At 36.0% G+C, this 13,466-nt stretch overlaps 1 protein-coding gene across 6 annotated transcripts in view; it reads right to left on the reverse strand.

Annotated features, from left to right (window-relative positions):
* Positions 1-13,466, reverse strand: part of FHOD3 (formin homology 2 domain containing 3) — a 256,533-nt gene that overhangs the window by 102,112 nt on the left and 140,955 nt on the right. For 3 of the 6 annotated variants that reach the window (XR_015696402.1, XM_087713212.1, XM_087713211.1), the window contains exons 11-12: positions 8,964-9,059; positions 6,403-6,753 (exon numbers count right to left, since the gene is read on the reverse strand). The exons of 1 other annotated variant lie outside the window; for it this stretch is intronic. Coding sequence is in view for 4 of the 5 variants with exons in the window: in XM_087713212.1 (XP_087569338.1) it covers positions 6,403-6,753; positions 8,964-9,059 (447 nt within the window). In the remaining variant the exon portion in view is untranslated. The remainder of the gene's footprint in view (positions 1-6,402; positions 6,754-8,963; positions 9,060-13,466) is intronic. 2 more of the 6 variants (XM_087713213.1, XM_087713214.1) reach the window with 2 other exon arrangements.

Consider the following 13,466-nt stretch of genomic DNA (forward strand, 5'->3'; position numbering starts at 1 on the left):
AAGTGGCCCATTTTTCACAAAAATGGGAGTTTTTGCCCTCCCAAGCCCTCAGGACCACTCTATAGGCCTCCCACACATGAAAAATGATGCGTGCAGAGGGGTTGGGAGGCCTGCAGAGTTCTCCTGGGGGGGGGGGGGGCGGAGAGGGCAATTTTTTTTAAAAAAAAAAAAACCACTTCAAAATCTGGGTGCGTCTTATACTCCTCTGCATCTTATAATCCAAAAATACAATACTTGAATTACTAGAAGAAAAAGTAAAAGGTTTAGAGGCAACTCTAGTCATTCGGAAACTCAATGAAGAAAGTAAGAAATCCCAACCTAAACAAGACTACCAAAATAAACAATAGGGAGCAAACAGCTTATAAAAAAATGACCTCATATATGAACATACAATGATACATCCAAATTTAATACAATAGGGAACAAACAGCTTCCATAACAAATGACCCTACATATGTACCTAAAGAGCAAGACTGATGGAAACATGTCATTTTTAGAAGAAAACAACAACTAATAGCAAAGACCTTATCTACCCTAGCCATTCCAATGAAGCCCCTCTGGAATTGAACAATTGCTTTCATAGCCTCCCCCTGGAAGAAAATATGCAGATATTCGCAACAGAGTAATCACCAATATTTTCTAAAAAAGAAACATAAAATAATTCTAAAAAAGAGGCATAAATAAAAAATATATAATTGCATTATATATAAAGGATCACCACATCTCTACAGAAATACACAAAATCAAGGATAAAAAAACTCTTAAAAACCATATGGATAAAAAGGGGAAAATGACATTGCTATAGGGGTATACTACAGGCCACCCAACCAAACAGCAGAAATAGATGAACTCTGCTAATAAACAAATGTATGTAGGAAACATACCACAGTAGTAATGGGAGACTTTAAGCAACATGATATCAACTGGGAGACAAACTCTGCAGCAAGTGTAAGATTGAACAGATTCCTAAGCAATGAAGCTGACAATTTTGTCATCTAAAAGATAGAGGAGGGAACTAGTGGAAAAGCTATGTTGGACCTAACACTTACTAACAGAAAAAAAGTAATAGAAGAAGATGAAGTTCCTGGAACCTTGGGTGAGAGTGATCATGTAATATTGGAATTCAATATAATGCAGACACAATATATGCAAACATAAGCAATAGAATATAATCTAACCAGTGTTTTAAACTTTAAAAGAGCTGATTTTAACAAACTCAGAGAAAGCCTAAAAATTTTATGGATAAAAATCCTAAAGAGAAAAACAACTCAAGAAGCATGGCAAACACTGTAAAATATGATCATAAAAGCCCAGTCCACCACAATACCACCGAAAAAAGAAAAACAAGAAATCCAAGAAGAAACCAGCATGATTGCACAAAGATCTCTTATAAACTGCAAGACAAAAAAGGATAAGTACAAAAAATGGGAAGAGAGATACATAACTAAGACATAATATCTGCAGATAGCCCGAATCTGTAAAGATGAAGTCAGAAAAGCAAAAGCTCAGAATGAACAAAGACTTGCAACAAAAGTCAGAGATAATAAAAAGTTTCTTCCAACATATAAATAACAAGAAAAAAGTAAAAAATAAAAAGAGAAGATGGCAAGGAAGAAACAGGCAGTAGAAAGCAGAGCTGCTTAACTCATTCTTTGAAAGTAAAAAGAAACTATAGCCCAATCTACCAAAATCATAACTATAACATACTAGAAATAAAAATTAAAATATGTAAGAAAATGGTAAGAGAACACCAATCTGACCTTGGTGAATATAAATCACCAGGACCTGATGGATTACATCTCAAAGTTTCTGAAGATGTTGCACTTGTTATCTCAGAACCATTGTACCAATCTTTAAAAAGTTCTGGAACACTGGGGAACTACCAGAGGATTGCAAAAGAGCTGATATGGTTCCCATCTTCAAAAAAGGAAGGGGAAAAAAGCAGACTTAGGAAACTACAGAACAATCAGCCTAACATCAATATCTGGGAAGATACTGGAAAAAATTAAAAGAATAGATCTGTGATCATCTAGAAACAAATACTTATAACTAGTAGCCAGCACAGGTTCGTTAAAAACAGATCATGCCAAACCAATCTTATTTCATTCTTTGACAAAGTGACTAAATTAGTAGACCAGCAAAATGCTGTGGACAAGTATACTTAGACTTCAACAAGGCATTCAACAAAGTAGACCACTACCTACCGATACTTCTTGGTAAGCTAGAAAAATGTGGAATAGCAATAGCAGTAACAATAGCAGTAGACTTATATACCGCTTCATAGGGCTTTCAGCCCTCTCTAAGCGGTTTACAGAGAGTCAGCATATTGCCCCCAACAATCTGGGTCCTCATTTTACCCACCTCGGAAGGATGGAAGGCTGAGTCAAACCTGAGCCGGTGAGATTTGAACCGCTGAACTGCTGATCTAGCAGTAGCCTGCAGTGCTGCATTTAACCACTGCGCCACCTTGGCTCTAGACAGCTTCACCACCAGATGGATTTGTAACTGGCTGGCAAACTGTCCTCAATGAGTAGTCCTTAACGATACTATATCTAAATGGAGGAAAGTAAGTACTGTAGTAGGGTACTGCAAGGTTCCATCTTAGATCCAGTACCCTTCAATATCTCCCTAAATGACCATAAATAAGGGAACAGAATGGAAACTCATCAAACTCACTAAGCGGGCAACAATAGCCAACACCCCAGAAGTCAAGCTCAGGATTCAAAAAGATCTTGACAGACTTGAACAATGGGTCTACCCAACATAAAAATCTAAGGTAAAGAAAAGCAAGATTTTACACCTAGGCAAAAAAACCAAAGGTACAAATGCAGATTATGCAAAACCTGGCTCAAAAACCTGGCTCAAAAATAGTAACTGTGAGAGGGACATTGAAGTCCACTTAAACTAGAGTTATCAGTGTGCAAAAGTAGCAAAAAAAAAAAAAAGCTAATATAATTCTTGGTTGTATAAACAGAGGCATAGAATCAAAATTACATGAAGTATTAGTACCACTTTAAAAAGCCTTAATAAAACATCTGGAATACTGTATCCAATTTTGGTCTCATTAAAAAAAAAGATGTTGAGATTTTGGAAAAAGTGCAAAGAAGAGCAACTAAAATGATTAAGGGGCTGGAGAGAAAATTTATAAAGAATGATTGGAGGAATTGGGTATGGCAAGACTAGAGAAAAGAAGGACTAGGAGTGACATGATAGCAGTATTTCAGTATTTAAGGGACTGTCACAAAGAAGGGGTCAACTTATTTTCCGAAGTACCAGAAGACAAAAAAACAAAAAAAAACAACAACAATGGATAGAAACTAATCAAGGAGAAAAGCAATCTGGAATTAAGAAGAAACTTCCTAACTAGGGGAACAGCTGGTCTCCAGTAATTGTAGCAGCTTCATCATTGGAGGTTTTTAAGAAAAGACTAGACAGCCAGCTATCTGAAATGGTATAGGGTAGTGATGGCGAATCTTTTTGGCACCAAGTGGCCAAACCGGAACGCACATCCATGCATGCACCAGATGTTGGAAAACTGAAGACCAGCTGGCCAGTGCATACATGCCTGTTTTTTGGCCGTTTTCAGGATGTTTTTTGGACATTTTTCAGCTGTTTTCAGGCCATTTTCTGCACTCTGGTGCCTGCGAAGACCAACTGGGCGGTGCGCATGTGCACATTGGAAACTAGAAGAGCACCTGGCAACAGAGAGGTTCGCCACCATGGGTATAGGGTCCCCATGATGCCCACAGAGAGGTTCACCATTATGGGTATAGGGTCTAGAAGAGCTCCAAGGGTTCTTCCAGCTCTATTCTCATCTGAGAAATAGAAACATTCATTGTTTTAAAATAAACTATCACCTTCACTATATTTTTCTAGTTAAATAAATTTTGTTAATTAAATCATAAATACTGCAGACTAATCTTTCATTAATTATTGTTGTTAATGTTGTTTCCTTTTTTATTTATAAAATACAATCATTTCCTAGCTCTTACTAAAATATGAATGAGCAATTGTATATCCTCTGATTGGATTTTAGATTTTAAATAAGAATTTTGACGTATGTAAATTAAGAAAAAGAATTTATTCAATACTTTTGCTAAGTCATTACACATTATTTCACTAATTTAGTAGAGAATTAATGTTCCTATTTCTTTAATATTCATTCCATGTGAATAATGACATTTTAAATTGTATTTCCAATTGTATCAATTGCATTGCAGCACTGGTCCAAAGGGCCCAGCAGAGATTACACTACCCGAGACTTCTCAGGAAACAACAACTGAATAAAAAATTGCTGATGACCTTCTACCACTGCACCATAGAGTGTGTTTTAACTTACTGCACCTGTGTATGGTTTGCTAATTGCATAGTGGCAGATAGGACAGCGCATCAGAGGGTTAACATCATTGCCCAGAGGATCATTGATTGCCCTCTCCCCTCATTGGAAGAGCTTTATAGCTCCCGCTGCCTTAAGAGAGTTCAAAACATTCCTAAAGATCCATCTCATCCTGGGCACTCTGTTTTTGAACTATTACCATCTGGCAAGGACAAATAGGCTGAAAAACAGCTTCTATCCTAGAGCAGTACCTATACTTAATTATACTATATAGTGTAATATTAATGCAGTATCAGAGGTTTTCAATTCAATTGTATAGAATGTGCAGGATGTATGTTTTTGTTTTATTTTTACAGTTTTCCTATGTATGATGTACACTGAAGATGGCATTTAATTTTGTTGTACAAGGTGCAATGACAATAAAATAAACTTAAACTGAAACTGAAATTTCTTGTATGAAGCAGTATATAAGTCTAAGTACTTTTGCTACGGGCCAGGATTTGATGGAAGTTATCAATTATCTGGTGCCTAAGACTTAAAAGCATATCTTCAATCATCTATATTATCATTATTGTTTTAAGACACTTGCAAATAATGATGATATTGAGAGGAAAGACTGGCACTTTCCATCAGAAGTCAAATATTATTATGCAGAGTAAGTTAACATATAACAAGAAAGATACTTTTGAGCAAACATATGTAAAGATATTCTACTTTATAGTTAAAGGTGCATTATTTTGAGTGCTAACATATTCATTCAAGCATTATCAATTGGGAATTCAATAGGGTAATACCTTCCTTGGCCAAATACCAGAATGAATGAAAATGTACATGTTCAGGAATCACTTTGTTTTTATCTGCTATCCATTTACAGTGGTGTTTTCAAATGTTTGTGAGTCCTTTTAAATTTTTAACGTTTTTACCCAAATGTGATCTGATATATGCTTATGGAGATTCTTAGTCATCCATAGTTGTCTCAAAGATGCTTTTTCAAAAGGCAACTATTTTTTTTGAAGATGACCTTTCACTTCTCATCCAAGCTTCATCAGGTGTAACTGGATGATGGGGGATGGAAGGATAGGTTCTGACAATTATGATTGGGTGGGGAGGGGGGAATGGAAGGATTGTATTTCTTTATAGTTATCTGGTATTAGCACTCTTTCTGAGAGCCATTGAGTGCAGCTTCCTACAAGCAAAGGCAATGAGGAAGCTGGCAGAAAGTCAGAAGTCACTTCCGCTCCCACTGCTTTTTAGCCAGCTCTTGGCAATTCTATTTATCTGTTTAAATAAATAAATCTTGGATTATTATTTCAGTTTGCCACTACTATAACCAAATATAATGATTTTTCTATTTATATACTCTTTTAGATAATCATGGAACATCCAGGATTGAGGTAAAAATCTTCAACATTTTAGTTTTAGCGTAGTTGTTTTGTAATTAATTATCTTGGAAATACTTGACAAATGCTTCATGTTGGCATTTCACAAGTTGGCATTTCAAATCCAATCTAGTACAGTATATGAAATAAAGTGTTATATCTGCATATAACCAGGCACAATTTCCTTTTCATCCTGGAGAATAATGAAAAATCCTATAATTATTATTTATATTTAGAGGCTGCCCAAATCCAAAATGATTCTGGGTGATTTATACTTAAAAAAGAAAAAAAATCCTATGTAATTAGATAAAGCACACCATTATACCATTTCAACTACATTTAGAAAATTATTGCTAAATTTCAAGTATTATTATGCTATTAGTCTTATAATAGGCCATGAATATTATTTAATGTATAGATATGAATCTTACCTGGAATAGACTGTCATTGTTCTGTCTATACTTACTGGTCTGCTACTAGTGAATATGAATATCACTGACTGATATTTATGAGTTGGCCTAACATCCATATAATAGGACTTTAAATACCATCTCATATCATAATTCCCTAGTATGTAAATAAGAGAATGCAAGGTACAAATTTCAGGGAAGATCATTTCAATCTCTGAAGAATTGCTTGCCCAACATGTGACTGTGTATATGTACCCGGAGAGAGAGAATGAATTACCTGTTTTCTCTGAACTCTTCTTCCTTTTCTCTCATTGCTGTTTGAGGCTCTTCAACATCATAAGAGAAGAGGTGAAAGGGGCTATATGGTACATAAGGTAATTTTTCAACATTTGGAGATGTCTTTGGAGTAACACATGATGAATTTGGGGAAGTAACTTTGACAGATGAGGAGGACGATGAATGATGAGGAAAAGGATGCAAAGCAACTGAATCAAGTGATGATGAGCTATTGGAAATATTTGTTCTACAGTTCCTGGAAAGCCTTTCATCCTGAGAAATAACACTTGAGATGACTGAAGTATCAAAATTCTGTGGAGCATGTTTAACCTTCTGTATTTCTGAGAACCCACTGGATTGAAAAGACAGATAAGGAAAAGTAGAAAAAGAAGAGAAAATGGTGTTATGCAAGTATCTAAAAAAAGATTATGCTGAAAGCAAAGAGTAATAACTATAGTAGAAATTTAGTTATACACTTACTTATCTGTCAGGAAGACAGAAAGAACTCGTTAGAATTGGCATTATATTTTTTTAGACCATGTTATGGACACTCTCATAAAATGTCTATGTATTACAGATTTCCAGTTCAAAAAATGTATCTTGTGATATGTACCTGTAGTCCAGAGGTGCAAAACTATTGCTCCTTTATGAGCTGTGGACTTCAACTCCCAGGATTCCTGAGACAACATGGCTGGCTCAGGAATTCTGGAAGTTGAAGTCCACAATCATAAAAGTGCCATTGTTTCACAATCCTGCTGGACACAAATCATGAAGTACTTTCCAGAAATGAAACTGGTACAGTTTTTGGAAGGTTTCTTCTGGAACACGGATATCAAACTCGCGTCACATTGCCATCATGTGATGTTTCACAGGTTTCCTTAATGGAGCTGGGGTGGGCATGGCCTGCATATGACGCATCTGGCCCGTGGGCTTTCAGTTTGACACCTCTGTTTCAGATCATAGAATATAGGGCTGAAAGCAACCTCAGAGATTTTCTAATCCAATCCCCTGCTCAAGGCAGGGAATCTTATACAATCATAGTCAAATGGTTGTCCAGTCTATTTTTGAAAACCTGCAGTGATAGAGCATCCACAACTCTGGGAACAAAGTTATTCCATTGATTAATTATTTGGCCAGAAAATTTCTCCTTACTTCTAGGTTAGATCTCTTTTTAAAAAGATCTCAATTCCTGGTAATCTCTGGAAAAATCTATATAGTTTTCTCGGTAACATTTTCTTGACTGGTTTGCCACTGCCCTCTTCCAAAAGCTGAGACAGACTTACTTGGCAAAAGTCATCCAGCAAGGAAGGACCAGAACTCAGTCTCTTGTTTTAGCCTGGTGTCTTAACCACCACACACAATGACTTTAAGTTATCTACTATTTCCAAAATGGTTTGTAAATCCCACAAGTAACCATTAGATGGTAGCTATCTTTTATTTTAATCTTTATAAAGATTGTTTTGTTAAATATCAGTTTCCCATATCAATTTTGTTTAAAAAGGCATTTTATAAAGTTCAGGTAGAAAGTACCACAGGAACTAGTGTTTATTGAAACTGATATCTATTCATGCCCTTGAAGAAAACTTCCCTAAATAAGTCCACTGTGGTATTTATCTATAAGTTTGTCTTTCCCACCTAAAATAATTGAGAATTCCAGAAAATAACACCTAACATTTAGATGGTGTCAGCTGACACGCAGAATTTGGGAGAAATATATTTAGTAGTTTCCTATTAAAAACAGTAAGTACTACTTCAGAACTTTTTTTAAAAAAAACCTGGTGAAAATCATTTTTATGAAAATATGGCAGAAGATAAATAATATTATGCTGCTCCCCCTCTGCTATCAGAGAAAAAGGTCCACCAAAGAGGCAAAGTTGGGAGTTTTGCAGCACTACAGTTGCTCTGGTAAAGGAGCTCTATTAGAAATGAGGAATTAAGAGAAAACAAACCAAATAGCAAATGAAAAAGGGAAGAGGGAAACATCCTGGCTCTGGTAAGCCTCTATCCTAATTATACTGAGGAATTTATGAAATTTAATTTTCTTCCATTGTTTTTGTTTTGTTAAAAAGAATACACAATTAAGAAATAGGTCATTCCAATTTAATTATGGTAAAGTAAAAACACTGAAACCAATGGAAGAAATCATCTTACATGGGTCCAGCAATAGCAATATATACTGTTATTAGCCCTTTCTAAGTGGTTTATAGAGTCAGCATATTGCCCCCAACAATTTGGGACCTCATTTTACCAATCTTGGAAGGATGGAAGGCTCATCCTCTCAACCTTGAGCCTGGTGGGATCTGAATTGCCAAACTGCAGTCAGCCGGCAGTCAGCAGAGACAGCCTGCAGTACTGCACTCTAACCACTGCGCCATAATGCTCATACTTTGAACTTTACTTTATGGTATACCTTAACCATAATTAAATCAGGTTACAAATGAGACATGTGGGTTTAATTTTAGTAAAATGCACATTTTAACAATATAGTATAATATTTCAAAGGTTTATTGTTAGTTGTTTCAAGAAATGTTGAACATGTTACTGAGGCCATGATCCTAGTACCTGGCATTGACCTGCCCAGTAGCCTTTTCCTCCCTCTCATCCTCTGTACCAGACTCTATGACTGGCTGTTCTTCCTCCTCGTCATAAGCCTTCTCTCTAGGACAAAACAAGGCATGCAAGTTGGACAGCAACACGAGACACATAAGAGATCTAATGAGGTATTATCAGTGAAACAAAATAAAACTAGAAATGAAAGGGGGGGGGGAAGATAGAAATAAACATGGATTATATCTGCTAATAAAATGAGATGCAAAGGAGACTGGCATGAAGCAGATTTGGGGCCTCAAACATTCACTTCTCAATCAGTTTCTGGGGATCTTTGTTGCTATACAGAAACATTGAATAACAAGAAAAGATGACCTGTGTATATAAAATGCCATCCAGGGATGGAGATACAAAAGAGATAATGAATTATCTGTCAAGTAAATTGTGTTCAGGCAATTTTAGCAAACAAGCTACCACTGAGTTTTGAGAATTGAAGATAATTTCAATTTCAAGTGGCCATGCTTTATTATTGTCAGTCACATATCTTATTTCATGATAGTGTACTTCAGTTGTTATTTCTTTCATTTGCTCATTGTTCACTCTACTCTTGTTTTGTTCTACATTCTTCCTATGGATCCTCTTTTCCAACACTTTTTCAAACATGTCTTTAAAATAATCTTTCCTATTACACTGATCCTTTATATCATATATTTTGTTCATTTTGTAATTTTCTATTTTGTGTAGGTAGTTTGGTGTCTTCTTATTACATCTATACATAGTATAATCCCCCTTCCTAACTCAGTTGTTGGCTCTGTTATTAACATAAGTACAGTTTTAAATACTTTGTTTTATTATGTCATCTCTCTAAGTGAGAGATGCTATACAACAGTATCATCAATTAACTTACTTTCATATTAAGTTCTTTTCTGTATTAGGATGTGTGGTAAGACACATATTGTTCACTCCTTTTTAGTGTATCATACTATTATTGCAGCAATGTGCTTACATTTGGAGAACTCTTGCTAAATTTCAGTTCTTAAGTTATCACTCTTATAGAAGTTTATGGGTTTAATTCTCTATAAGTTTACATAGAAATTAATCCTACAGTATGCTTGATTTGATTTTACTCCCTCTACTCCTAATGAACGTGTTGATCCATCTTGATTAATTTATGTGCATTGACTATCTTGTTAATGCCAAAATCTGTGGTAGATGACAGCTGATAGCAGTCTACACATACAGTTACAAACAAACATGGATGCACATGTATACACACATAGCCATCATCATCTCCTTCAGCTGATAATGATGCTTCATGCAGAATAATGGCAACTTGGGGGCTCTCATCACCACTCATGATTAAACAGGAATATAACCTGCCCTTTTATTACTCAACTTTTATATTAATTATATTATAGAGATACTTGTCAAATGAAAATTCCATTCTTCAAGCCTACTCCACAAACTGATTTCCATTATTTTATTTGCTGATTCTATCATTTTATCTATGATTCAAATGACAGGTTGCGGCAAAGCCTACAAAGTCTATTATCATATTGCTATAATGAGAAATTAGACATTTCATGATTCACAATAAAAGACACTTGTATATACCAAATGTCATATTAATTATCCCATTAGTCATAAATGCAGTAACAACAAACTCAATCTTGTTTAGGCCTTCAAATATTTAGGTCTCCATGACTTTGCAACACAAATGTTCATTTGCATTTCCCACTCATTACTCAGTGCATTTCTTATCTAGAACATGGATAATCTTTGTAGAAGTCTGTAATAGATTCTACTTCTTGAAATATTGACTAAACAGATATTTGGCTGCTAGTATTGGCCCAGCTAATCCCATAAAATAAAATTACCTTGTCTTGAAATAAAATAGTTTCGATCTGGCTCATTCTGATCTCTCAACCTAAACTATATTAATGCCAGGCCCAGAAAAAGCAATTGTTGAGATTAAACAAATTTACAAAATGACAGATGTGAAATATTGTATTATCTTTTGAGAAACATTGGCTGATGCCCTCTTCTGGTTACCTCAATATAACAGCACCAAAGAGGATGTGGTGAACTTCATTATTCCCTCCAATCAAATAGCAGCAGTAGCAATGACCAGAACATAAAACTAAATTCAATTTAACTGATGATCTAAGCCAGGCAATGAAAATGGTCCTGTCTGAAAACCAATGATTCATAGGTGACAAAGAGGATGTCTCCTTACATGACGGCCTTGCTTGAGTCAGAAGCAAACTCTGTTCTCCGATTTTACAAAGGAGCCATGACTCAAAAACCACAGTACACTTTAGGAAAACCCTGCATCTTGTTAGATGCCAGGTTTGGTGACCAAACATGAAAAAGACATGGAGGAATATGTGGCTAGTTGCCTCATGTGCCTTGGCTAAAGGACATGCTGGAAAATCCCCAGGACTTCTGCAACCAATCACTAACCCCATAACTCCTTGGAAGGAGAGCTCCATGGGCTATCATTGAACTATCTGAGAGCTCCTAAAATACTATGATATGGGACACCACCAACTTATTTTCCAAATTAGTACACTTTATGGCATGCCCGAAGATCTCTTCTGTACAAGCTCTTAAAAAGCTCTTTGATCAACACATCTACCACCTACATGGGGCTCCTAAAATAATTAATTCCTATCAAGGGGTGGAATTCATGTCCCAGTTCTGGTAACAGTTCCTACAGCTACTAGGAACCACCCAAGGACTTAGCTCCTTGCACCACGCTCACACTAATGGTGCCTGTGAGTGTACTAATGGGGTCTTGGAGCAATAGCTCAGATGTTACATCAGATATCAACAGGATGATTGGACTGACTTTCTACCCTTTGTAAAAATAGCCTACAACAATTCAATACATAATAGCACTGGTTTCATTCTGTTCTGTGTCATCATTGCCTGGGATTTTGTTGCTGTGCCAGAGTTCTCACAACAATCACTCCAATGTTTGTCTATGGCTTAGTGGATAAAAAACAATTACAAATTATATGGCCTGTTGTGCGCAAAACATTAGATGATGCCAGGGACACAAAAAAAGTTATGCTGACAAAAAGAGATCTCCACAGCAATATAATGTCAGACAAGAGGTGTACCTTTCCATCATGTACCTGCAAGTCAGACAACCATTGAAAAAGACTGGTGGTGAAAATTCATAGGTCCTTTCTCCATGAGTGTTATTAACCTAGTGACTATTGAAGTAAAATTGCCCCCAAACCTGAAGAGAATCCATACCATTGTAGTTCTTGAAATCTGTAAGGACTTCATTTTTGTAACGACCAACAGAAAACCACATTGAAGTTGAGCAACATTTTGAAGTCAAGGAAATCCTAGACTCCCACCTCCAGAAAAGCAAATTCCAATATCTAATTCTAAGGAAACACTTACCCCCTTCTGAGACTGAATGGGTGGCTGCGCCACATGTATAAATACAACTCTTATTGCATAAATTTCATACCTTGTACTCTCACAAGCCACAATGAATGTCATACATTAATAAACTCGCTCTTATTTTCTTTTCCAAGTTTAACCTTTTTTTCCAAGGCAGGCAGAATGTTAGAACTGCCATCTCATGCTTATGCTCTGCTATTGCTTGTGCCAGTTTGCTATGAACTTTGGGGAGACTAGATGGGAAGGGGGAGGATTCAGGGGTAACAAGTTCACTGTATCTGTAGGAGATGCAACTTCAAGTTCAAATGGCTGAGAACAGCTGCATTCTACGTATGAAGCTACTGTTAAAAAAATCTCTTCAAATGTGATTGGACAATGGGACTCAGCATGGGGATAAACCAAAGGGGGGGGGAAGTTACTCTTGGGAATTTTGGCACATGCTTTTCAGGTCTGATTTTCCTCTACTGTATTTCACTTGATCTATAGTAAACTATACCTTTCTCAACAAATGGAGTAAAGGATTGTTCTTGCTTAACTATTCAAATTGAGGCAGGTCTGACATTGATAGATTGGTTAGTTATGTTTGTTATATCGAATTAAAGAGGTTAATCTGAAATTCTTAAAAGGACAAAATATGTATGCCTCCATCTATTTCATAAACCAACATAAATACCACATGACTTACATGAGTGCCAATCAAATTTCGGCTTACTGGTCATACATGATATATGCTTTTCAATACAAAATATAGAATATAAAATAACAGAGTTGGAAGTGATCTTGGAAGTCTTCTAGTTCAATCTACTGCTTTATCATTTCAGATAAATGATTGTTCAGTCTCTTTTTGTAAGCCTCCAGTAATGCTTACATCAGAAGGCAAGCTGTTCCATTGGTTGATTGTTCTCATCATTAGAAAATTTCTCCTTAGTTCTAGATTGCTTCTCTCCTTGATTGGTTTCTATTCATTGTTTCTCATCTTGCCTTTTGGTGCTTCGGAAAATAGTTTGACCCCCTCGTCTTTGTAGGAGCCCCTCAAATATTGGAACACTGCTATCATGTTTCCCTCTTTTAATTAAACTAGATATACCCAATTCCTGT

Source organism: Thamnophis sirtalis, unplaced genomic scaffold (assembly GCF_051295495.1).
Source record: "Thamnophis sirtalis isolate CommonGarterSnake01/CBP01778 unplaced genomic scaffold, rThaSir2_p1.2 scaffold_4, whole genome shotgun sequence".
NCBI classification, from domain to species: domain Eukaryota; kingdom Metazoa; phylum Chordata; class Lepidosauria; order Squamata; family Natricidae; genus Thamnophis; species Thamnophis sirtalis.